Here is a 27,401-nt window from a genome sequence, read left to right as displayed (position 1 = left end):
TGCCTGTAGTTGCTGGGCTTGTCCTTACACCTTTTGAACATTTGTCATTAGATTAAAATCCTGGAACTTGCTAACAGCAGCATTGTGGAAACGCCTTCATCACACAGGTTGCAGCAGTTCAAGTTTGTGGCCTACCATTGCCTTCTCAACAGGAAAACAGGGAACTACAGGCCAGTTAGCCTGACATCAGTTGTCAGGAAAGTGCTGGAATCTATTAAGGATGTCTTAACAATGCACTTAGAAAATCATAGTATAATCAGGCAAAGTCAACATGTTTTTACAAAACGGAAATAGTTTGACAAATTAAGAGTTTTTTTGAGGATGTAACTAGTAGGGTAGGTAATGGGGAACCAGTAGATGTAGTATACTTGGATTTCCAAAAGCCATTCAATAAGGTACCAGACAAAAGGCTACCATGCAAGATAAGGGCACATGGAGTTGGGGGCAATATATTAGCATGGATAAAAGATTGGTTAACTGACAGGAAGCAGAGATTAGGGAAAAATGGGGCATTTTCAAGTTGGAAGGCTGCAACTATTAGACTGCCGCAAGGATCAGTGCTGGGGCCTCAGCTATTTACAATCTATATTCATGACTTAGACAAAGAGACCTAGAGTAATATATCTAAGTTTTCTGACAACACAAAGCTAGGTGGGATTGCAAGCTGTGAGGAGGACACAAAGAGGCTGCAAAGAGATAGAGACAAGTTAATTGAGTGGGCAACAAGGTGGCAGATAGAGTATAATGTGGGGAAGTGTGAGGTTCTTCACTTTGATAGCAAGAGTAGAAAAGCAGAATATTTAAAAGGGGGTGAAACTTGTAAATGTTGGTGTTCAGAGGGACACTGAAAGTTAGCATACAGATGCAGCAATCAATTAGAAAGGCAAATTGCATGTTGGCCTTCATTGCAAGGGAATTGGAGTACAAGAATAAAGAGATCTTGCAACAATTGTACAGGGCTTTGGTGAGACTACACCTGGAGTACTGTGCAGAGTTTTGATCTTCATATCTACGGAAGGATATACTTGTTTTGGCGGCAGTACAGCAAATGTTCACTAGATTGGTTCCTAGGAAGATAGCCTCTCATCATAGGATAATTCTGAGTAAATTGGGTCTATATTCTCTGGAGTTTAGAAGAATGAGAGGTGATCTCATTGAAGCATACAAGATTCTGAAGGGGCTTGACAGGCTAGATACTGCGGTTATTCCCGACTGGGGAATCTGCAACACAGTGGCACAGTCTCAGGATAAGGGGCCGATTATTAAGGACTGAGATAATGGAGAAATTTCTTCATTCAACGGATTGTGAATCTTTGGAATACTCCATCCCAGAGGGTTGTGGATGCTCCACTGTTGAATATAGTTAAAGCTGAGATAGACAGATTTTTCAGTCTCTCAGGTAATCAAGGGATATGGGGATGAGCAGGAAAAAGTGAAGTTGAGGCCAAAGATCAGCCGTGATCATAATGAATGGCGGAGCAGGCTCGACAGGCCGTATGGTCTACTCCTGCTCCTATTTCTTATGTTCTTATCTGGAGAAGGACAATAAATGCTATCCTACACCCACATCCCAAGAATTAATATACATTAAAAAAGTTCAAACAATGATAGACGTGGATGGAGTTGTTACGGGATGCTGGCAGCTCTTTCCATTAGGTGATGCTGAGAGTGGCTCTCAAAGAAGGAGAGACAAGACAGACAGTTGAAAATGGCAGATGTCGACCAGGCAACAAATTAAGTTTTTCTTTTAAATCAATATATTTTTTGACTTTCATATATACATTGGGGAAGTACTTGGAACAGAAAAAAATTCCTTTCCAAATGTCTTAACTAAGCATGACCAATATCTTGCCAGAACAATACATCTTGTATTTTATGCAAAATACAAATTACTGCATAAAGTTTCTAACCTGATGTAGTTAAAATCAGCCTTCAGGTGGATGGATGATCCATTTGTACTTTTCTTCAAAGCCAAGATACCATTTTGCCATTCTTCCACAGCTGCCCAGTCAGATAATGAAATGTAACATTCACAAGCTTTATTTGCCAAATAATTCACAACTTCAGGAGAAGTATCACTTTGCTTAGTAAGAACAGTCTTCTTGCCTTCAGCTGTACAAAACAAAAATCTCTGTTACTGATTTTAAAAAAATTGACTGCAACTTTGCACAAAGACAGTAATGTAAGATGACTCACCTTGTGCATCTATTTTAGTCTAAAGCAACCTGTATATACCAACAGGAACACAGTGCAGAACTAAGCTCCCACATCCACAGATCAAATTGAACTTGTCAAGGGAGAAAGAAATCAAAGGGGCTTATTTGACTCAACACTCGTGTTCAAACAGTACGAGATGATATTAAACAAAATTTAATAATGTTCTATTGCCACTTTCAGTTGAGCATATGATGTCATGCTGAAGCTGTACAGTGCTCTAGGTGAGGCCAGCCCTAAACTACTGTATACAGTCATGCTCCATGCAACATAAGGTAGCTAAGGTCATAAAGGCAGGGCAGAGGAAAGCAACAAAGCCGGGCCCTGAAGTTAAACAAATGAACTATGGAGAAGTTGAGCCAGGGCTCTTCAATCTTCAGAGGTATTGGGAGTGGGGGGGTGGGAGCAGAAAGATAGCTCAGTAGGACTTTAGATATATAGCACCACTTTTCAAACACCATAAAATGGCAAAAAAAAAAAAATACCAGAAAGTATAGTTTTGGACATTAGATGCCCAACAGCAAATGGGATGTCGGGAAGATTAACTGAGGTCTGGATATTTTACTTATTTAAGGAACAAATGGACGATGTTATGGGTTGTGTCATGCAGGTCCCCACCTGCCAAGAATGAGGCATATTAATTTCACCACATGGACATAAAATTTCTAACTATTGCTGGGAAGAGGAGAAGGCCTGATACAAGGGGTTGCCAAGCCCATAGCTGGAAAGACATTTTTGCATATTGACAGTATTTGTAGATAAAGGACCATTCCCTAACCCACCCCACAGACAAAGCCAGAAGTGGTTATACCAGTCACGTGATTACCCTGCTGGCCAACTTGGGGAGTTTTAAATTAGAAAGACAGTGCTTGAACTGGCAGAAAGCTGAATGCTCTGAGACTGAAGCAGATCTCCTCTCCTCTCTTCCCATCTCTTTCTCACAGAACTCTAAAACCCACTTAAGACAGGTGAACCCCAAGAGACAGAAAGGTCTCTTATAGTGATCAAGGTGTAAGAATACTGGACCCCAATGAAAAGCAAGACCATATCTTCAATCAAGGACTCTACAGCGAGCTCAAAGCGTTGTAACAAAAAACCCTCCTCAGAGACTGCCTCAAATTTTTCCACTATTTTTTCTTCTGCTCTTTTCTGTCTCTATCTGCATGTGTGCATTGTGTATGCATGCTAGCGTGGGTGCATCATGTATCCGTAGGCATTAACCGAATTAGAGTTTAAGTTTAATAAATTTCACCTTCTTTAAAACTAAGAAAGCCTGTTTGTGCTCGTTTCTTTGCATAATTGGAAAGTGGTGAACAAGGATTCACCAAGGGGGAGCTAAAAACACTTTAAAACCCTGATACAGTAAGACCAGGTTAAGGTTAAAAGGGAACCCTAGACCTCTTTCTCACCTGGTCGTAACAGTTGGCATTCAAAGAAGATTAAATTGGTTAAAGAGCCTTCAGCATGCCAACCGATCTTCTGATCTAATGGAAAAAAAAGCATAACTGCACAACCTCCACTTTTAAGGTGTCTGGTGCCATCTTTTTCTTTCCTTTTCCGCAGTTAGAAAAAAAAACTGTCTTCCATCGAGTATTGGCCTTCTGTAGTTCTGGGAAAAGAACTAACTAACACATAACAGTGGAAGTAACAACTGCTTACATTACTGTGGTGAATGAAAGGGGCAGAACTGGCTAGCTGGGTGGGAGCAGAACAAGCTTCCAACTGAATAATGCCCTATTTTGTAGGTGCTCCAATGTTCTAAGTTGTAGTTTTCCTCCATGCACCGAAGGTTCTGGTTCACTAGACAGCAGTGGACTTTTTTTTTTAAAAATAACTTGCTTATGGTTGGTTTTTAGTTCCAAAACATTAAGTCTCAATGAGAAACATTTCCTTCTGGCTAAGTGGTATCATGGTAAAATGGATTGCACTGACAGTCTGTTCAAAAATATGAGTGCATCAAGAATACTGGGAATGACAGAAAGTTATCTGGTCTTGCTAACAGGCTTCTTTTTCCACATATAAGATGGAATCACATTTTCTGTTCATATAGCACAACGTGGGTTCCATCGCTGAAGAAACAAAAGAGCACACTTTCCACACGGAGAAGAAATATTGTAGAGTCCAGAATGCCACAGTAGAAATGGCTGAAGCTTTATCAAGAGTGTGGAGAAAAGAGGGGAGGACTAACTCTACCAGAACGTACTAGCTACATATACCTCACAGGAAGTCACACAGCTATTGGCACAACAAAAACATCAAAAGGTTGTTGCTATCAATTCTGTCCTCAAGTCTCCTAGGCTTATGAAAAATCAAGAAATTTCTATGGAGCATTTTCATGACTTCAGGACATCCCAAAGCACTTTACAGACAGGTAATGAAGTACTTTTGAAGTTTTGTCACTGTTGTAATGTGGGAAAAATAAAACTGCATGTTTCCAAATGTTACAAATCACCTCTATGTTCATTTTAAAAGTTATGAAATAATCTGCAACTGTCAGGTTGGGCAATCTGCTCAAAGCTAATGCCACTCAAGCTAGTCATAACACGATAATTTTGCACCAGCTCTTCCATCAAATTATTTCTCTTTTAAAGAAATAAAAGTGTTATTATCCACACATTGTGTCCATCAACTCATACTCACCATTCCCTGTATGTTTAGGACTGGCAAGGTTACTACCACTACTGGCGTTAGACACTTTGAGAAGGGATTTGTCAAGGCCTTTAATGTAGCAGTCTACTCCAGTCATGGCACACAGCTGTTCCTGGTATTCATTTGCTGCCTTTTCAAATCTGAAGATAGAATGCAAAGCCACGAATAAAACTGCATTTTTAAATAAGATATTTCAAGTATAGCATAATGCAGGAAGTGAAGCACAGAACTTTATCCCTAGCAAAGCAATGAATATAAAAAGACAAATCAAAAAGGTAAAGCTAGAATCCATATGACCTCCTTTACCATATCAAGTAGCAATTTTTAGTTTCATCAAAAGGAGGTAGTGCAGCATGAGGTAACAAGATCACCAGGTTAGTTTGATGACTCCTTCGTAATCAAAGAGAGTCAAACACAGCCCTAAAAATTCAATTTCTCTATGATATAAAACATTGAAGGAAAAATATATCTCCAATATTCTATGATTCTCAAAAATATTGCAAGTTCATTGAAAGGAATCTAAAAATTGTGTAAAATGTTCAAAATGCATGAAAAATATTAAGTAAAATGTCAAAAAATGTGACTATGATCACAAAGGTTTAGGTCGTAAGACCACTCAGAAAAAATTCACTGATCACAACTGTGAATCTATATGATGGGAAAAAATAGGCCAATCAACGTCTATGCTCCCATAACAATCTCACCTCAGAACTGAAACTGGGAGGATGGCCTACTCAACAAAAGGAATACAAATTAGAAGCAGTGAATCAAATGATGTTATTCCATGATTTACAGAAAAAGTGCAGCATTAATTTCTGCAACCTTGTTTAAAGATAATTAGTTGCCTCTTCTATTTTCAGTTTTGCTTTTTTCAGTATCTCAATTAATTTCATCCAGACTAGGTTATTTACCAACTTTCAATAACGATAATGTTTTTAAGTTTGTCTTCTCCATTACTATCCTGTCCACAACTTTTTCGCCTTGAGCGCAACCTTCACAACATCCACTTCCTTTGTGAAGACAGATGCAAAGTACTCATTTAATACTTTAGGCACGTCCTCCACCTCTAAATGAAATTTCCCTTTTTCCCTAGCTAACTGCTTATAGTTTGTATATTTAGAAAATACTTCAATGTTCAATTTAACACTGTCTGATCATCCCTTATAACCTCAGTCTCCTGTATTAACTTTTTCAATTCTCTCCTGTACTTTCCATGTAACTTCCTGGTTATAACTGAATCTTGCTCCTGACATTTTTCACAAGCCTCCTTTTTCTGTTTTATTTTAACTTTTATTTCCTTTGTTATCCAAGATGCATTAGCTTCCGATGCTCTACCTTTTCCCTTCAAAAGGAATATGCCTAGTTTGTACCTCAATTCTCTTTTCTTGTTACGTTGCTGCTTTACCCTGCAATCGCCTTTCCTGATCTACCTGCGCTAGCTCCCTTCTCAAATCAATGAAATTATCTTTTTCCCAGTTGAGCATTTTTGCCTTTGATACTTTCTGGTTCCTTTTCATTATTATTCTGAAGTGAATTACATTGTGGTCACTGTAAGCTAGACGATCTCTTACTGTAACTTATCTCACCCACCCTATTTCTTTTTCCAAAACCATATCCAACACTGTTTCCTTCCCAAATTCCTTGATGGACTGGAGACATCAAGAAAGTTCTCCTGTACACATTAGAAACTCCTCTCCTTCCATACTCTTAGCACTATGCTTCTCAGTCTATATTAAAGGTAAAAGTCTCCTAATATTACTACTCTTTTCATTAAAAGTCTTTGAAATTTGTCAACTAATTTGCTCATCTGTACATTGACTGATGTACTCAATTCTTCATTTTAAAAACAAAGTGTACAATTTTATTTGTACATGTAGATTCTACCGATGAACAACTGACAAAGCATCAAGGGTGCAATGTGCAGCATTTGGCCTATGTGCGCTAAGATCATGTTAATGAAGGATGATCTAGTTATAATTTGCACATTTAAAATGTACTTTAATTTACAAACACAATACATACCTTCCTTCGGCTTGCTGTGCCACAGAGTTTATCCATAAAAGACTCTTTGCAAGGACTGTGGAAGACCAGACAGCCATTCCTTGTATAGCTTCAGGACAATTCAGTTCACACAGTGCTTCAACAATCATCATAACTGTCACTTCAATTTCGTTTCCCTAATAAATACATTCAAAAAACATTTTTGAATTGTACAAGATGTCATTAGAATCAGAAAATAAACTGCGAAAATATGATCTCTTCAGCTTTCAATACAGTTAAATACACTATAAAAATCAGATTTAGTTTAACTTTTTTGCCAACAAATCATTTCAGCTTAAGGAAAGAAAGAAAGCATCTCACTAAGAGTATATACTCAAGTTAATTGAATCATATGAATTGATTGCAAATATTATTCACAGGTAGCCCAAGATTTGTATTTCAGTTTCTGATATTTAGGCTACAATGGAACTGCGCTAAACAGTGAATTTGTTGAAGTAATGTCAGATAACTGATGGAGGTAAAAAATATTTACTGTTACATGGCCTGACATTTAACTACCTGGCACCATACAAAACCTGCTTAAGATGCAACCTTTTCTCTGCTTGTAGCCTCATTATTTGCACTTATTGTTCTACATCCTACCAAGACTTGCAATATTGAACATCCAAACACTTCTGTGCATTCTTCCATCCTCCTGCTTTACACCTTCCTCCTTTTACTACTTTTTCATCTTTTAACCATTAATTCTCAGTGAATTTTTAATTCTTTCTGAAGCCATTTTCAGCATGGTGCTACTGTTGGGAGGCTTTCCCCGCCATACAGATTCTAACAATCAACACCCTGGAGAGGTAGTCATTTACATTTCTCTGCACATGGCTGACTGTTTCTGGATGTCATAGCTTGGCATCAAAGCAGTCCAACCCCAGTGGGGAAATAAGTCCCTCCATGCCCCCTTCAGCAAGCCAAAAAAACCACTCTAAACACTACTAGCCCATTTAAAACCAACAAAATACTGCAAATGCTGGAAATTTGAGAAACAAAAGTGCTATAAACAGTCAACAAATCTGCCAACATCCTGGAGAGAAATTAGCAATTCAAGCATAACTTCTTCAGAGTTCTGATGAAGGCTTACAGCTGAAGTATTAACTTGTTATTCCTCTCCACAGATGTTACAGTCCCTTTGCTAATCATTAGCCCATTTAATGGTTTAAAAGGTGTTTAACAGTGGGTGGACAGACAAGAGTTATTTGACTTCCCCCTCTCTCCAACCAGCTGCCCAGCTCGCAGCTACTTGTAAATAGTCTACCCAGTTTCATGTGCCATGTGTAATTAAGGCACACTATGTATATTGTGGTTTCTTGGAAATACAAACCACTCCACAAACCAATGAATACCTCCAGGCACTTACCCATTGTCTCCCGAGACAAGGAAGCCAAAGAAGATGTATATTGTGGTTTTTTGGAAACAGGGTGAATCTAAGTATTTGGATGCTCGTTATTTATAGCCGTGTATATGGACCGGAGCAAGGACGGAAAAGCCAAAAGCAGTTTGAAAAAATAGGTTTCAGTAATGTGACTGGGTTGCCAGTTGCTGGTTTCAGCATTAAAGAGAGTCATTTGTGGCACATGCATAATAACTGGCAGCTGTTACTACCTGCCTGGTGAATGGAAGTGGTTTTTGATTGCTTTCCATTTAATCAGTGGGTTGTTGCAGTCTACTAGTACTATTAATGGAGTGGTTACTTTTCCTAATAGTTTTGCCCACTGCACACTTTTGAAGTGAGGATGACCACGATCTGTGGATCACTGTTGTTCATGTATATCCCGGGGTCTGGAGCACGGCAGTGATTTTTAGCAGCTTTCTTGGTCTGTCCCCTAAAGCAAATCACTGAGTGCCAGTACTCCAATCCCTTCTGTCATTAATAAACTCTTCATAGGAATTGTTTGTAATTTCTGTTTGGCTTCTAAATTGAATCCACCTTCAATCCATGGGGGTTTGTGGGGGCGGGGGTGTGGGTGAGGAAACTGGTACAATTAAAGTGTTTAAAAACTTTTTTTTTTTTTTTTTTTTGAGTTGCCCTGAAATGACATCTCCAAAGCATATCTTAATACCAGATCATACTTTATGGGTAGCTTCCCGGCATTTTAGCATATCGGAGACATTTTACGTACCTGAGTTACACTGCTGTTCTTCATTTCTGTAAGCAAATCAAACCCGTGCCTGACTGTCACAGCTGGCTGCCCAGCCAACAAGCCAACCCGCATTATAGCAACTCGAATCCGCGTTAACCAGTCGTGACATGTCTGACGATTTGTATAGAAAAAAGTCCTAATAACCTGCAATGTATGATAACCACAGCTTAAATCTCAACAATGAATGTCAATACTACAATACAAAAGTATTTTTATTATTTAGAGATACAGCACTGAAACAGGCCCTTCGGCCCACCGAGTCTGTGCCGACCAACAACCACCCATTTATACTAACCCTACAGTAATCCCATATTCCCCATCACCTCCCTACACTAGGGGCAATTTACAACGGCCAATTTACCTATCACCTGCAAGTCTTTGGATGTGGGAGGAAACCGGAGCACCCGGCGAAAACTCACACAAACACAGGGAGAACTTGCAAACTCCGCACAGGCAGTACCCAGAATCGAACCCGGGTCCCAGGAGCTGTGAGGCTGCGGGGCTAACCACTGCGCCACTGTGTACAATACAATAATGATTGTGTTTTCCAAATCTGAGTCGCTTAAGCAGTCCATACAAATGCTCTTGAACTTAGACTAAACAATGATATTAACCTTTGGTGGTGCCATAAGTGCATTAGCACATCCTTCATATGCATTGTACATCAACTTTTCAAGGTTTTCCAGAAACTGAAGCAGAAGAAGTAGTCGCAGCTGGTTGCTAATATGCCCATCATCATTGTCAGCAGTGGTCCATTGGCTTATGTCATGATCAGGATTCAAAGTATGAGCAGCCAGACTTCTAATAATACCTGGAATTTTAAGTGTCAAAATTTCACGAAAGTTACTAATATACAACCAGTAGATGACTGTTATTTAATTTTAAAGAAGTGAACGCAATACTCCAACACAAGGGAGGTGGAAGGGTTCCTAGAGATCATCACCCCACAACCAGAAATAAAGATGGGAACGGGTAATTATTCAACATGTGGGAAGATGAGAAGGAAGAAAATGCCTTGGCAGCCATGCTTTCAGTACTGAATACTTGTTCCTAAGGAGACACGAAGGGGAGGCAACCATGAGCAACGTCATTCCAGTGTGGCAAAAATGGTTGCCCAAGGAGGAAGATTGGAGTACAGGGATGCTGTGGCAGTGGGAGAGAGATTCAACAGTTGGAGTACTTGTTTCTGTAACAGTCAGCATCGGTCTCAAATGGTGTTGCCTCCACAGGTAGCAGGACAAGTATATGACAAAGGGGATGCAGAAGCTCTTGAACAGGTGAGGGAGTAAGTCTGTTCATATCAGAATCAACGGGATCAATGAGTCTTTTTCAGGTTGGAAAGCCGTAACTAGTGGGGTGCCACAAGGATCAGTCCTAGGACCTCAACTATTTTCTATCTATGTCAATGACTTGGAGGAAGGGACAAAGTGTAGTGTAGCCAAATTTGCTGACGATACAAAAATAGGTGGGAAGGACACCAAGAATCTGCAAAGGGATATAGATAGGTTAAGTGAGTGGCCAAAAACTTGGCAGACGGAGTTCAATGTGGGAAAGTGTGAGGTCATCCACTTTGGTAGGAAGAATAAAAAGGCAAATTATTAAGATGGAGAAAGACTACAAAATACTGCAGTACAGAGGGATCTGGGTGTTCTTGCCCATGAAACACAAAATGTTAGCATGCAGGTGCAGCAAGTAATTAGGAAAACAAATGGAATTTTGGCCTTTATTGCTAGGGGATTGGAGTTAAAAATAGGGAAGTCTTGTTAGAAGTGTACAGGGTGTTGGTGAGGCCATACCTGGAGTACTGCATACAATTTTGGTCCCGTATTTAAGGAAGGATATACAGAATATACAGGGAGGCAGTTCAGAAAAGGTTCACTAGGCTTATTTCCTGGGATGAAGGGGTTGTCTTATCAAGAACGACTAAACAGGTTAGGTCTTTATTCATTGGAGTTTAGAAGAATGAGAGGTGATCTGATTGAAACATAAGATTTTAAGGGGGGGGGCAGACGTTGAGAATATGTTTTCAGTGGTGGGGGAATCTCGAACTAGGGTACATAGAACAAGGGGGTACACATCTAAAAACTGAGATGCAAAGGAATTTCTTCTCTCAGAGGGTGGTGAATCTCTGGAATTCTCTACCTCAGTTGTGGAGGCTCGGTCACTAAATGTATTTGAGGAGGTAGATAGATTTTTGAAATCTCGGGGAGTCGAGGGGTATGCGGAGCAGGCCCGAAAAAGGGGTAAAGGCCTGGGACAGATCAGCCATGATCTTAATGAATGGCAGGGCAGGCTTGAGGGGCTGAATAGCCTACTCCTGCTCCTATTTCTTATGTTCTTATATAATTAAGTAAATGATTTATGTGCCTTTATTTCAAGAGTCAGATGATGGATTTAACAAAAGATGGCAATCCCACAGGCGAACAGAGGGGAGGACATTGGAGGGGGATGGCATGGTCAAATGTCAGTCTGCGGACAGGTCGAGGAAAACAATGAAGGGAAATGCACTATGGTCAGAGGATCTTGTGACTTTGGTCATCTGATTGGACAGCTTCAGAGTTTGGAAAAGATTTTTTTTTGAAGACAGGGTTGTTGATCATTGTTTTAAAAAAAAGAGGTTGGCAGTACCCAAGAAGGAACCATTTACAATATCTGGCATGGGAGCCAGCAAGAGAAGTTGGGTACTCAGCAGTGGGTAAGAGGTGCCAAGTAAGGAAGAGGTAGATTTCATGGACGAGGTGCTTGAAGAGTGCATGGAAATGGGCGAGAGGTGGATTTGTTGACTTATCTGAATCAGTTAATTGCTTACAGATTACTAGAATAGATAATACCAAGATAATGGATTTCCCATACAAGATTTGTTTTGCAACATTGCAAAATAAAACCATACTACTACACATTGATCCAATTACCTTCAATTGTCTGGAATGTATCTTGTGCCCTGCCCAATGGTGTTCGTAGCTTTGAAAGCACTGTAAATTGTGCTGCTTCCCACACAGCCCATTGCCATAATACAGCCTCCGTTTTCAACAGGTTTCGAGGAATAGACTGATCGCATTTGTCTAATCTCTGACAGCTGTGAAACAGCCTCTCCAACCAATGATCTTTGCTGAAAGTAGAACAGAAAAGCTTACACCAGAGTACTAATTCACTTTATTTTTGGAGACGATGAGGAATATTTGTGTGTCTCCCCAAAGTGATATATCAATTACTTATACATAACAAATGTTACAAAAAACTAGCATATATAGAACGATTTTGAAAACAAAATTATAACTTTACCCAGTTCTGTGACAGCTTCCATACAAAATGAAGCTAATAAGATCAGAGAAATCCTGAGGATGAAATGTGTTACTTGGAGCTTTACTCATATGACTACTTATAGCCAATGAGATCCCTTGTACCTCTGCGTGATTGTTGTTACTGTAAAGAAAAATTACATTCAATTTTATAATCAGTATCCTAGCATTTACACATTATGCATAAAATACCATTTGCATTAAAAACTGCATGGAGTAAAGTCTATTCTTGTTCAAGAAATCAACTGTTCCTATATTTAATAGCATCCAGGATTCTCTTTGCTCTATTGTACACTGAGAAACTTTATTGTAAGGTTTTTTTCCCTTTTTGATGTCAGTTTAAGTCATCTCAAATTGCTTCCAATTTTATGATTTGGGATGTAACTCAAATTAAAACACCTTTATACATTAAGAAAATTCATGACAGTCTAAAAGGACTATGACTGTTGTAGTAAACCAGTAGGTTTGCTTGTATTCCAGCCCTCTGCTCTACCCAAGTTCCATTTTGTTCCTGTCATGTGTTTTCCCCCCAACCTTCTGGAACAAACCTGGACTGGAACAGAGTTAAGTAGGCTGAAGCAGAGTATCAGGGATTGAGAAACTGGAATCAGAACTGGCCAGCTGAGCATCAACATGTTAGAATTCAAAATTACAAAGGTTGCTTACTAATTTATGATCACCTGGTAAAACTGAGTTATGACATAATGGTTACATTCAGCAATGCACATCCCACTTATCAACACTGCAAACAAACCAGAAGGTTCAAGAGAAGCTTTCTGGTTGGATCAAATTCAGTGGTTAAAACAGAAGCGAAGACTTTCAGCTATAATGCTTGGAAGATACAGAATGCTCAGTGTAAATGGCAGCAAATTAGCTGAATAAGCAGCAAACAATGGCTATTTACTAAATGGCATTTTGCTGATACAATTCAGAATAAAACATTTCTGTCCTATCCAGTTCTCTTTTGCTCTCTCTCACACACACATTTATTTAGTTTACTGACTAAGGGGTCAACTAGTATAATTACCTTTAGATCAACAAATAGAAACTATTCAAATCAATAATTAAAGGGATGTTTAAAAACTTCTCTTTAAAAGTCATTCATACCTTAAAGCAACATCCAGAGGAACAGTCTTCAAAAGTTTCCCGAAAGCCTGCCTAACACGAACTCCACAGTGGACCAACTGCACACGGCACACGTCAACACATCTACGAAACAAAAATAATACTAACTTTAAAGTTGTGAGTTTCAGGTATGGCTCCTAAATAATTAGTGCTGAAAGAATTTACACAGATCACAGTGCGACTAATGACAAAGATTTTTTTTAAATTCAAAATTATACCTTTGCAAGAGGTCATCTGGCAAAGAAGTGGAAACAATTTGTAGGCTGTTGCATGCTTGCAAGCAGATGGAAGCATCTTCATGAACAGCTGTTTTTAAAAAAAAAAGCAGGGTAAGAGTTCCAACATAGTTTTAAAAAAATGAAAAATAAGTTATTCATTGACAAACCTTACCATTTGATAGCAACCCTTTGCAGAACTTGTGAAAAGATGGGAGAGCAAACAAGGGAGCATAAGTTTCCGACTTCTTCATTAAAATGGTTACTTCTAATGCCCAGGTTAGTAATAATTTCCTGATGAGACACCCAAAATAGGTTTTAAAGAAACTGAAACCAGTACACAATTCTTCAGTGTAGAATTTACAATGACAAAATTCTGATCAAGAATGTATTTGTTCAATTTGTAAAAAGCAATAAGAGCTGGTTTACCTTGCATCGTGGTTCAAAATATCCTTACTGAGCAATGTTCCTAAAAGATTCAGTATGATGGAAAAGTGTTTTTTTGTTGCCATTGTGACAGTACTGATAACAGCACCATCAAACAGAGAAGGCGACGATGAACTAAGACTGCTGGATATGAAATGGTCATGCCTGAAAACAAAACCGATTGAACAATTACTACTCTATTTGTAACCGGTTGGGATTTTGCCAATGTACCAAAAATGACAGCACAATTCTTTCCAAGGAGTGTCAGATAGTGGATGGACAGTTTTAGTAAACATGAGATTAACAAAATTTCAAAGGAAAATGGATGGTTCAATTGAATTCAAACTTGTATATAAACTATAATTAGCATCTTGAATGTAGAAAAATGGTTATATCTTCGTATGAATTTCATTAAAATATAAAATACAACAGCACAAGCAAGGCTTGGCAGATGCATGTCAAGATACCAATGAAGCTGACAACAACTTTTACTCCCCATCATACACTGATCTAAACCTTTCCTAACCTGTTTCACTAATTGAAACAGTTGTTTACATGAATAATACACCAGTTTCAAAGTACAATGTAGGTCAAACTGGATCCTACCTCCCAACAGCATTTGTTGAATCAAATTCTCAAAGAACACAATGACATATCAGGCAAGCATTGATGACTAAATAAATCAAGTCAATATTGGTCATTTTTTCCCCCCAAATTAATGAAAAACTGAAATCAAACACCACTTTGGTTATTGTGCCACCCAAGAACATACATTAATTTTCAAATGGAAAATAGTATTAGCAGTTAGAATGTCATTTAATGTCAGTGAATGAGAAATATTCAAGGGAAGTTACATCACATATGTTAAAGCAAAGAGACTTTGGACAATTCAAAGAATTTACATTCATTTGGCAAGAACAGCCACCCAAAGTTCAACATACCTTGTACAATGGGAATATAAAGTGTACAGGACTCCATACTGGATGGCAGGATAATGAACTGCAAGATTGGCATGTACAATTGTAAGGTTATCACTGAGAAGGGCAAATACAGTGGGAGAGAGCGCCCACATCTGTAAATAAAAGGCACAAAGCATTATTCCAAATAATTTACATGCAACCCAAATGTGCAATAATCCCACAATAAACTGCATAAAAAATCCTTTGAAATTAGGAAAATCTACTTTGAAACGTCCTAACTTGTACAGTGTTGCATATTAAGTACAGACTTTAAAACAATGATCCTTTAAAACCTTAGCGTGTAAATTTTAGGGCTGGAAGCCACTGAAATACATTGTGTACAGATCGGTAAGATGCAAGACTGCTCATCGTTCTCCAGGTGGTAACATCTCCAGTGTGTTATGGCCTTGGAGAGTTAAGCAGCAAGACATTTCTCATAGGAAAGAAAAAAAAGAAGTGTGGGAAAATAAAGCCGTTACCCCCACAATGCTCTCATTATATGTAACCCTGGAGTGGCAGTGACATATATGGCTCAAAGCAGATCTCCAGCTTACCCCCTCAGAAAGAGACATTGGGTGGGTGTGAAGCAAGTTTAGGAGAAAAGGTTCAGCTGAAACAACTAGTTTCATCTTACCAGGAGGCATGCAAGTACACAATTAATTTAACACTCATACTGGCACAATACTTACACCAATCAAGGAATTTTTTGCATTTCCAATTGTAGTAAGGGCACTTAAGTCAAATAGTATTACAAACTCTGCATTTTCCTCTTTGAACGTTCTGTCCCTGAAAGCTTCATGTTGTATCTCTGAACAGACCAGAGGAAGAGTCAGGTCTTGAAGGAGACTGTTCAGTGCACAGGCCATTTCCCCCAAGATAAGTTTGTAGGCCGTCTCTAAGACAGGAATATTCTTCAGGCTTAGCACAGCTTGATATACAAATTGTGCTGCTGAAACAACCTGAATAGGAAAGGATAGACAGAGTTAAATATTGCTGTTAGTACAATTTTTTTGTAACATTGTATATTAGATTCCTATTTACAATAACTATTTGGGGAGAAAAGCTTAGAGTCAGTAATTCATGACACAGAAGGAAACCATTCGGCCCATCAAGTCCACACTGGCTCTCCACAGAGCTATTCATTCTGTCAGCTGCACTCCCCCACTTGATCCCCATAGCCCTGCAAGTCTATTTTCTAATTGAGCATTTCACCAAAAATATCAAATAAATATCCAAGTATAAAAATCAAAGAGGTTCTGATTGGTACAATGTTCGAAACAGAAATGTATTCATTCCACTGGCATCTATTCTACACTGCAGCAACTATTTGCAGCAGCACAAAGGTGGCTAGCTGCTGAGTCAATGAGGGTGAATTTCTTCATGGTTTCACACTGCAGGTGGCAGAAACCCCAGTTACACATTGTAAATAGGGTGTCCACCAAATTTACAGTACAGTGTGAGAAATAAGAAAAAAATCACTCATTTTTGACAGTCATCATAATTTTGTAAATTTGGGTGCTTTTCTTTAACGTATTAATAGCACATTATAGCCTCATAGGCCACTCAGAAAAATTCTAAATCGTATTCAGAACAAAAGAACTCCGGTTTCTGCCCAAATGTATACAAAGATGTCATAAAAAAATCAATACAGATAATGCCTTTCTACTCCTAAACTACAATGGAGGCTTTGCAGTTTCGAAACATATTTCTAAACAAATTTAAACCAGTAATACTGGACTCAATGCACTATGAAGCACTATGTTTAAAGATATAATGGCTGAGACTTTCATGATTTTTAACAGCTTGAGAGCAGCCAGTTGCCCAAGCTTTGAAAGAACAGCTTAATAGTTTGCCGTTTGAAAGGATAAATAAATAGGTGCATTGACATTTAACTACTTATAAAAGGGTAGGATTGGTGTAGAAAAGATCAATTCCCAATTACTTGGTGATTTTGCTGTATAAGTTGCTATTAATTGCCTGTATGCATTGAAAGTGGCTCCGCAAGATATCAAGTGCCCACTGAATTTGATGTGCTAATTCAGGCCAGCAACTTATTTAAGCAACATATGCTTGCCCCCTCTCTGTCCCACAGGACAAAACATGTCAGTGATGTGCTTACCAAAAACTATTACAAAATGCTCATTTTACAAAACTTTCATGGCACAAACACAGAAAAATATTCCCGAATAATCTGATTACGATACAAACCACTTGAAAACAGTTTGTAGGTTATTTCTAAATGACAGACTTGTCTGATCTCCACCAGGCTCAATGCTGATCTTTCCTCTAGCTTAAACACATCAGTTTACTATCTACAGGAATTCTCAATACTCCTGATCATCTCTCCAGAATGACATTAACCAACTATGGTCCCAGCTTCACTGTTTCATTGTAAAGTTCAACTGTAAAACAGATGTTTTGCGTCATGTACAATATTCCATTCTTTTAAATATCACACAAGATCAGGGGGCAGGTTGTTCAACCTTGCCCGTCTAAGAGCGAAGTCCAAAGTACGGAAAGTCCTCATCAGAGAACTCCTCTTTGCTGACGATGCTGCTTTAACATCTCACACTGAAGAGTGCCTGCAGAGTCTCATCGACAGGTTTGCGGCTGCCTGCAATGAATTTGGCCTAACCATCAGCCTCAAGAAAACGAACATCATGGGGCAGGACGTCAGAAATGCTCCATCCATCAATATTGGCGACCACGCTCTGGAAGTGGTTCAAGAGTTCACCTACCTAGGCTCAACTATCACCAGTAACCTGTCTCTAGATGCAGAAATCAACAAGCGCATGGGTAAGGCTTCCACTGCTATGTCCAGACTGGCCAAGAGAGTGTGGGAAAATGGCGCACTGACACGGAACACAAAAGTCCGAGTGTATCAGGCCTGTGTCCTCAGTACCTTGCTCTACGGCAGCGAGGCCTGGACAACGTTTGCCAGCCAAGAGCGACGTCTCAATTCATTCCATCTTCGCTGCCTTCGGAGAATACTTGGCATCAGGTGGCAGGACTATATCTCCAACACAGAAGTCCTTGAAGCGGCCAACACCCCCAGCTTATACACACTACTGAGTCAGCGGCGCTTGAGATGGCTTGGCCATGTGAGCCGCATGGAAGATGGCAGGATCCCCAAAGACACATTGTACAGCGAGCTCGCCACTGGTATCAGACCCACCGGCCGTCCATGTCTCCGCTATAAAGACGTCTGCAAACGCGACATGAAATCGTGTGACATTGATCACAAGTCGTGGGAGTCAGTTGCCAGCATTCGCCAGAGCTGGCGGGCAGCCATAAAGACAGGGCTAAATTGTGGCGACTCGAAGAGACTTAGTAGTTGGCAGGAAAAAAGACAGAGGCGCAAGGGGAGAGCCAACTGTGCAACAGCCCCGACAAACAAATTTCTCTGCAGCACCTGTGGAAGAGCCTGTCACTCCAGAATTGGCCTTTATAGCCACTCCAGGCGCTGCTTCACAAACCACTGACCACCTCCAGGCGCGTATCCATTGTCTCTCGAGATAAGGAGGCCCAAAAGAAAAGAAAAAATATAACTATATTGATTTCTACATATAGCACCCTTTGAAATTCAAGACCACCTTAAACACTGAATAACAAATTCACGGCATTTAGTGCTCCTTTCAAAGATTGACATTTTGGATGTATTCCCATTAAAATTAGTTTTGAAACTTTCAGCAAAAGCCAACTTCAAAATTACATACAAAGTAGGAAACTTTACAAGTATAAACAGTAGCAGAGATCTGATAACTAATTATATTTTCACAATGTCCATAGCATACCAACATAGTATATGAAATGCCCACAAATATCATGCATTATTAAAGACCACATTCAACTCCTATATCTCTCCTCAGCCTTACCTCTTTTTCCCTGTGAAAACGGAGCTGAAGTAACTTAGAATCTGGTGAAAACAATTTTTCAACAAATGATGCTGGCAATTTTGTATTTATTTGTTCCACAATCTGGAAAACAATTATTTTTTTTAAATGACAACATTACATAGGATAATGGACAAATTATAGGAATTTTTTTTTTTTATATATAGGGGTCAATCTTGGCTCAACAGGCAAGAGTGTTGCCCGAGTCAGAAGGTTGTGGATTCAAGATCTTCTCCACAGATTTGAGCACAAAATCTCGGTTGGCACTTCTAGATTATTTGAGCCAAGTCTGACATCTTTCAGATGAGATGCTCTGACCTCTAAGATGAATGTAAAACATCCCATAGATCTTTTCTTTTGAAGAGCAGGGGATATCTTCCAATGCCCTGGCCAAAATTTATTCTTCAAACAAACATCAGATTTGGCGTTTTCTCATTACTTTTAGTGGAGCCCAGTTGTGGGCAATTTAGGTACTTGAGTTTTCCTACAACAGTGGCTATGCTTCCAAAGTACTTAACTGGCTGTGCAGTGCTTTGGGACATCCTGAAGTCATGACAACTGCTTATATAAATGAAAATTTTTTAAATTATGAAATCTAAACATACTGGTCCAGAAGAACATTTTTGAACTATAGCTAATCACACAATTGGTACAAAAATTTAAATCAATTATGTAAGAAGACTCACCAAAGTCAACAGGTTTAACACAGAGATGATATACTCAGCACCAAACATCTGACAACTGTCCAGCTGGTCCAATCCATAAGTAATGGTAATCTCACAATGTTTGGCTATATCAGAGTCCATACTACCCAATAGAACACAGACACATTCATTTGCGGCTGTTAATACTGCCTCAGAAAAGAAAACTTGTTTTGCCGTGGTTACGCAATTCACAACTCTGAGGAGGACCTAGGTTAAAAGAGAAACAAAGTTTAATCAAGATCCACTCAACATTATAATCCAATAAATATGTAGATTTGTGAATGTTTTTTGATATAGAGATGGGTAAAGAAATAACGTAGACTTTAAATCTGATAAACCAGATCACTACTGATCCAATGAGGAGCTGACTCGCCACACTTATTTTGAATTCTTCCAAATTTAACTGAAAAACTTGCGCTCACAATTTCCATAGTAAGGGGTGAACTAAAAGAATCTTGGTACAAAATTGATCTAAATGCATTTTCTTACATCTGTCACGTAAGCCTCAGTTATTGGAGGTCCTCTAATTGGGCTGAAACGCTCTCCAATGCTTCTCACTACAGTGCTGAAAACCCTTAGCAGTGCTGCTAACTTTGGTAATGAGACTGAAGGAGGTGGAATGTCCTCATCAACTGACTCGCCAGAGGCCACATGACTAAGATCCTGCAAATGCAAAAAAAAAATCAGTCAATACTTTCAACATTTAGGAGCTGTAAACAATCTCCTAATCCTTTTATCATTCAATGGGCACAGTACACTGGCCAGGAATTTGCAACAATTGAGTTATTGGCAACCATTGCCATAAGACCACTGTTCACCCCACACTGATCCAAAGCCAAAATTGGTTGGGAAATTCACCACATGCCACAGCAATGATGGTGACTATCCAGCAAACTCTGAAATATCTCTACCACTTTGAGGCAGGCCAGCTGCATACATAGGTCAGTTTCACTTGGCACTACCACTCAACATCTAAGAATGACACGCATATCACTAAGGCAATCACACTTTTACTTGGTGTGAACAGCTGATTGAAGTTGCTTGAACTGCCTGAAATGTTTTAAGCACTGCTCTTGTAACTTATAACTATAAAGAAAAATCATAAGCGTATATTGGTGGCTACAGGTAACTGTCGGTGTCATGTGCAGTTGGTGCAGGTGGTAGAGACTCATTATCATCCCCACTGTAATGGAATTATTCAACTCTGCTCTCTGTTTCTGAAACGGCATTCCCACAAGCAGTGATATGACAAGCCTTAACGTAGCAAATTAGCTATTACACTGAGCTTTATCGAGGTGGGAGCCTGCACAATGATCCTTTCTGGCACTGATTCCAGAGGAGCTGTAAAGTTCCAGTAAAGTATGGCATCACTAACAGTATTCACTAGCATCATTAATTTCCTAGGACTTTAGTCATGGCTTTCGCCATTATTTTGCTATTACTACAGCACAATGGTCCAGCAAACTGTGACACACTGAATTTAATAGACAATTATGTTGTATTCGATACAACTACAGCAAAAGAAAACGCCTTTCATACGCTTAAAATTAGGAACCAACATGGAGTAATTGAGTTCATATTTTGAAAGAAGATAGCTTCCACAGTAAATATTGTGATAAATATGGATCTAAATAATCAGCAGTTTCAAGTTAGAAAATTACCCATTTTAATATAGTAATTTTGTAGTACAGAACTTGAGTATTTCTGAAAATAAAGACATGTTGTCGAAGCTTTTTGTCTTGCACTCATCAGGACAATCCACAAGAATATCAATGTAAGGAAAAACAACTTTATACTGTATGAGAAGAGAGTGCTGATTGGTAGAGGCATTGCAAAATGAAAAGCTTCGACAACATGCCTCTATTTTCAGCAATACTCATTTTAATATAGATATAAAAATGTGGATCATAGTTTACTGCAACCAAAATTTTTATATGTTTATTTCTATATAGATGAGCGAGAAACACCAAGCAAATGGTAAGCTTTGTCATGTATTGTACTCTGTCCTTTATTTAGAAGTACACTGCATTTTCACATTTGTCAAAACTGCGTATGCACCATACCTCAGCATAAGCCTCCATATCTTCCAAAAACTGCCCCAGAAGGGTTGTGGAAAATCCAAGATCTGCAACCCAGAACTGTTCCAAGCATTGCAGCCAACCTTTGGAATGAACAGAATAAACCCCACTAAGTTTTAGTTTGTTTTCTCCACAGCCCTTAAAAAAAAAGTGAAACCTCAAAGGAACCGGTGGCAAAAAATGAAAATGAAAAAAGCTAGTAAAACACTAGCCAATTACATTGAAAAAAAACTTTAGTAAGGCATCAAGTGACATATCACAAGTGCAGCACAACGTAATTAGTACATAATTTATTGTTAAAATACTTGGCATGAATACCTGCTCAGGTAACAGATTTCTCAAACTCATTAAATTAACTCTCTTCACTGTTGAAAGCCTACAGCGACAACTTGTATTTATATAGCACCTTCAATATAGTAAAAGGTCCCAAAGCGCTAGACAGGAGCATTAACAAAATTTGACATCGATCCACACAAGGAGATATGAGGGCAGATGACCAAAAGTTTGGTCACAGGTGCATTTTAAAGGAGAGTCTTAGAAGGAGGAAAGAGGGGCAGAGGGGCTTAGGGAGGAAATTCCTAAGCATAGGGGCCGTGGCAGCTGAAGGCACTACCACCAGTGCAGAGCAATTAAAATTGGGGATATTCAGGAGTCCAAATTTGAAGCAGCACAGATATCGGAGGGTTGTAGGGCTGGTGGAGATTAGAAATAGGAGGAGCAAGGATCTGAAAACAAGGCTGAGAGTTCTAAAAATCAATGAGTTTTTTTTGAAACCAGAAGCCAATGTAGATCACAGAGCACAAGGGTGATGAGTGAATGCGACTTTGTGCAAGTTAGGACATGGGCAAAGTTTTAGATGACCTCAAGTTTAGCGGGCAGAAGAAAGAAAGGCTGGTCAAGAGGGCATTGGAACAATCAAGTCTAGAAGTAACAAAGGGTTTCAGCAGATGAGCTAAAGCAGGAACAGAGTCAGGCGATGTTACGGAGGTGGAACTAGGCATTCTTAGGTGATGGTGTGGATGCGGTGAGAAGCTCAGCTCGCGGTCAAATAGGACATCAAAGTTGTGAACAGTCTGGTTCAGACTCAGATAGGTGCCAGGGAGAGAGAGAAATGAAGTCTGTGACCGGGACCAAAGACAATGGCTTAGTCTTCCCTATATTTATTTGGAGAAAGTTTCTGCTCAGCTTGTGCTGGATGTTGGGCAAGCAGTCTGACAATTTTGAGAGTGGAGGAGTCAGCAGAGGTGGCGGTGCAATAGAGCTGTGTTGTTAGCATACATACAGAAACTGACGCAGTGTTTTTGGATGATCGATGACGGGCATCAAGTACATGACAAATAGGAGGGGACAAAGGATAGATCCTTGAGAGACAGCAGAGGTATTGGTGTGGGAGCAAGAGAAGCTATTGCAAGTGATTCTCCAGCTGCGACTGGAGAGCCCATTAACATTCTTAAGAATTCACTAGTTATTTTGTTAGGTACAGCTAAAGATTAAAGGTGACCAATTAGTACTGCAGTAAAATAAAGTACCAAGATGCATCAATAGATGGACAAAATACAAATCAAAAAAGCTTATATTGTTTAAAGCCATCATTCTTAATACTAAAGTTCAAACACAATTTAAGTGAAATGTGATCCACTGAGCAGCTTATTGCAATATTATTTAAAAGCAGAATACCATGTACTGCAACAAATGTTTTAGAACTTCAGCTTAAAAAATTATGCTCATCTTGAACTTGCTGTCAAGACCATCTTGAAAACCTGCCATTTTCAGCTAAACTGAGCTAATCTGCTCAAATGTTAAAATTTATAAAAATAGTAGCGTCTGGTAATCTTCCAAGGATGTACTGCAGTAAATAAAATGATCTTACCTGACACTTGTTGTGTAAGGGATTGCTTCTGGGTGTGATCTATATGCCATCCAACAAGTATATCTACAGTGTCCTTTGGAATTCAAAAGCATCGGATATTAATTTGCAGCTAAAATTCTTAAAAGATTATGTAATGTCACATCTATCTCATTATTCTTACCCTAAAGTTGGTACTAAATATATGGGGGTAACAACGAGCCACCAACAAAATGCACTTCACACAGTGGCACAGTAGCTCTGGGGTATCCACATTTTCCAAAACAGATTGCAGGCTGACCATTACCAGCTAGAAAAAACAACAGTTAAATTAGCTCCAACAACATAAATGTTACTACTGCAGCAAGGTTACACTTGTGTCGGAAATGGTTTACTAGCGTCTTCCATGCATTTTGGAAGTTTTAAAGTAGTTCATACAGGGAGTTTTCCACAATTACATTGGATATTTTGAAAAGTTTGAGAATTGCAAAAAATCCTGCAGCTATTCCCCAAATTTCCAAGTTATCAGACATCTGATTATGTTAACACATGACTACAAAATCAGATTTTACAAGATCAAAAGTAAACAAGTAACAAAACATTTCTGCTTTTGATTTGAAGATAGAAAAATTAAGGACTAACCTGCATTACAGATGAAAATGCCTTCTTTTCTCCTGCAGTTTCCAGTGCTTTGTAGGTGGCACATAAGTAGAGAAGTTTTACCTCATCTTTGGTGGACGAGCTAAACTTGCTAAAAATCCACTTAAAGATCTTCTCAGCCTCGTAACTCAAAGATACACATAGCAAGCCAAGGCAGCAAGCCCCTTCTTGTCGCAGTTCATGAAGTAGCTTACTACTGTTGATGACAAGTTAAATATTAATACCCTGCACTGCGCGTATACACCTATGCTATATACTGACAACAAAAAAAATCACAAGCTCTGAATTTGTTGTGAATTACAGCTATCCCCAGAAGTACCTAATTTATATTATTTAAAAAAAAGATGCAAGTTACAAACCAGAATACAAATCCTCCAATTTGTCATTAAAAGTGGGATTAGCAATGTTTTTGTAATGGTATAAACTATTTATACAACAACCACTTTGCTTATGAATCCTTTTGTACTTCTAAAGTCACAGAAAAATGAAGTTGCAACCAGAGTTTTTATTTTGCATCTATAATTCTTCATAGTGTTTATTAAGACAATGGATTTCAAATATTATGGATTACTTATTGAAGATAACTTTATTCAATGCTCTTTACAGATCCCAGAATGAGAAATTTTTAAAAATTAAGTCTACTCAAAGATTAGAATCTTTCCCACGAGACCAGTGGTACAGCACTGGTTTATTAAGGTAACATACTACAGAATTAATACCAGTGATACTCCACAAATTAAACAAAGAAGCTAGAATAGTATGTTGGAGCACATCACAAACTGACATACTATTCTGAGGTCCCAATATCAGATGCAATTCTTTGGTCAAGCGCATGTTTAGCAAAAAATATTTTTTTTAAATCACAAAGAACATTTAATCTTCAAGATGTACCAAATAGAGCAAAATTAAATGACCGAGTAGTATTTAAAGATTTCTTGAAGTAGAATGACATTTACATTATTTAAATGTAGAAGGGGGAGGCAGTGGCGTCACTGGACTAGTAACCCAGAGACCCGGGGTATTGATCTGGAGACATGGGTTCGAATCCCACCACAGCAGAATTAAAAGCTAGTCTAATGATGGCCATGAAACCATTGTCGATTGTTGTAAAAACCCATCTGGTTCACTAACGCCCTTTAGGGAAGGAAATCTGCTGTCCTTACCTGGTCTGGCCTACATGTGACTCCAGACCCACAGCAATGTGGTTAACTCTTACATGCCCTCTGAAATGGCCTAGCAAGCCACTCAGTTGTACCTAACCACTACGAAGTCAACGAAAAGGAATGAAACCAGATGGACCACCCGGCATCGACCTAGGCACCGGAAACGACAACAGCAAACCCAGCCCTGTCGACCCTGCAAAGTCCTCCTTACTAATATCTGGGGGCTTGTGCCAAAGTTGGGAGAGCTGTCCCGCAGACTAGTCAAGCAACAGCCTGACGTAGTCATACTCATGGAATCACACCTGACAGACAATGTCCCAGACACTGCAATCACTATCCCTGGGTATGTCCTGTCCCACCGGCAGGACAGACCTAGCAGAGATGGCGGGACAGTGGTCTACAGTAGGGAGGGAGCTGCCCTGGGAGTCCTCAACATCAACTCCAGACCCCATGAAGTCTCATGGCATCAGGTCAAACATGGGCAAGGTAACCTCCTACTGATTACCACTTACCGTCCTCCCTCAGCTGATGAGTCAGTACTCCTCCATGTTGAACACCATTTGGAGGAAGCACTGAGGATGGCAAGGGCACAAAATGTACTCTGGGTGGGGGACTTCAATGTCCATCACCAAGATTGGCTCGGTAGCACCACTACTGACCGAGTTGGCCGAGTCCTAAAGGACATAGCTGCTAGACTGGGTCTGCGGCAGGTGGTGAGGGAACCAACACGGGGGAAAAACATACTTGACCTTGTCCTCACCAATCTGCCTGCCGCAGATGCTTCTGTCCATGACTGTATTGGTAGGAGTGACCACCGCACAGTCCTTGAGGAAAAGAAGTCTCGCCTTCACATTGAGGATACCGTCCATCGTGTTGTGTGGCACTATCAACGTGCTAAATGGGATAGATTTTGAACATCCATGAGGCGCTGTGGGCCATCAGCAGCAGCATCCTACTCAATCACAATCTGTAACCTCATGGCCTGGCATATCCCCCACTCTACCATTACCATCAAGCCAGGAGACCAACCCTGGTTCAATGAAGAGTGCAGGAGGGCATGCCAGGAGCAGCACCAGGCATACCTCAAAATGAGGCGTCAACCTGGTGAAGCTACAACACAGGACTACTTGCATGCCAAACTGCATATGCAGCATGCCATAGACAGAGCTAAGCGATCCCATAACCAACGGATCAGATCTAAGCTCTGCAGTCCTGCCACATCCAGTCGTGAATGGTGGTGGACAATTAAACAACTAACTGGAGGAGGTGGTTCCACAAATATCCCCATCCTCAATGATGGGGGAAGCCCAGCACATCAGTGCGAAAGATAAGGCTGAAGCATTGGCAACAATGCACAGGATGGCGCAGTGGCTAGCACCGCAGCCTCACAGCTCCAGCGACTCGGGTTCGATTCTGGGTACTGCCTGTGTGGAGTTTGCAAGTTCTCCCTGTGACCGCGTGGGTTTCCGCCGGGTGCTCCGGTTTCCTCCCAAAGCCAAAGACTTGCAGGTTTATAGGTAAATTGGCCATTGTAAATTGCCCCTAGTGTAGGTAGGTGGTAGGATAATTATGGGGATGTGGCAGGAAATATGGGATTAATGTAGGATTAGTATAAAAAAGTGTGGTTGATGGTGGCACAGACTTGGTGGGCCAAAGAGCCTGTTTCAGTGCTGTATCTCTAAATAAATAAAAACAATCTTCAGCCAGAAATGCCGAGTTGATGATCCATCTCGGCCCCCTCCTGAAGTCCCCAGCATTACAATGCCAGACTTCAGCCAATTCGATTCAATCCGCGTGATATCAAGAAACGACTGAAGGCACTGGATACTGCAAAGGCTATGGGTCCTGACAATATTCCGGCAATAATACTGAAGACCTGTGCTCCAGAACTTGCCGCACCCCTAGCCAAGCCGTTCCAGTATAGCTACAACACTCGTATCTACCCAGCAATGTAGAAAATTGCCCAAGTATGTCCTG

General features: G+C 39.7%; 1 protein-coding gene across 4 annotated transcripts in view; it reads right to left on the bottom strand.

The window, feature by feature from the left end:
* The window catches only part of smg1 (SMG1 nonsense mediated mRNA decay associated PI3K related kinase), a 152,741-nt gene that overhangs the window by 83,551 nt on the left and 41,789 nt on the right, over nt 1-27,401 (bottom strand). For all 4 annotated transcript variants that reach the window (XR_010977399.1, XM_068056197.1, XM_068056198.1 and 1 more), the window contains exons 6-25: nt 24,244-24,457; nt 23,786-23,911; nt 23,626-23,698; nt 21,741-21,838; nt 20,167-20,340; nt 19,660-19,884; nt 18,956-19,057; nt 15,770-16,039; nt 15,063-15,193; nt 14,125-14,286; nt 13,871-13,989; nt 13,699-13,786; nt 13,463-13,564; nt 12,339-12,479; nt 11,969-12,165; nt 9,671-9,867; nt 9,036-9,200; nt 6,886-7,040; nt 4,855-5,003; nt 1,911-2,112 (exon numbers count right to left, since the gene is read on the bottom strand). Coding sequence is in view for 3 of the 4 variants with exons in the window: in XM_068056197.1 (XP_067912298.1) it covers nt 1,911-2,112; nt 4,855-5,003; nt 6,886-7,040; nt 9,036-9,200; nt 9,671-9,867; nt 11,969-12,165; nt 12,339-12,479; nt 13,463-13,564; nt 13,699-13,786; nt 13,871-13,989; nt 14,125-14,286; nt 15,063-15,193; nt 15,770-16,039; nt 18,956-19,057; nt 19,660-19,884; nt 20,167-20,340; nt 21,741-21,838; nt 23,626-23,698; nt 23,786-23,911; nt 24,244-24,457 (3,090 nt within the window). In the remaining variant the exon portion in view is untranslated. The remainder of the gene's footprint in view (nt 1-1,910; nt 2,113-4,854; nt 5,004-6,885; nt 7,041-9,035; nt 9,201-9,670; nt 9,868-11,968; nt 12,166-12,338; nt 12,480-13,462; nt 13,565-13,698; nt 13,787-13,870; nt 13,990-14,124; nt 14,287-15,062; nt 15,194-15,769; nt 16,040-18,955; nt 19,058-19,659; nt 19,885-20,166; nt 20,341-21,740; nt 21,839-23,625; nt 23,699-23,785; nt 23,912-24,243; nt 24,458-27,401) is intronic.

This window comes from Heterodontus francisci, chromosome 24 (assembly GCF_036365525.1).
Source record: "Heterodontus francisci isolate sHetFra1 chromosome 24, sHetFra1.hap1, whole genome shotgun sequence".
Classification (NCBI taxonomy): Eukaryota; Metazoa; Chordata; class Chondrichthyes; order Heterodontiformes; family Heterodontidae; genus Heterodontus; species Heterodontus francisci.
Note: the sequence above shows the minus strand (reverse complement) of the source record. Positions and strands in the feature narration are given on the sequence as shown.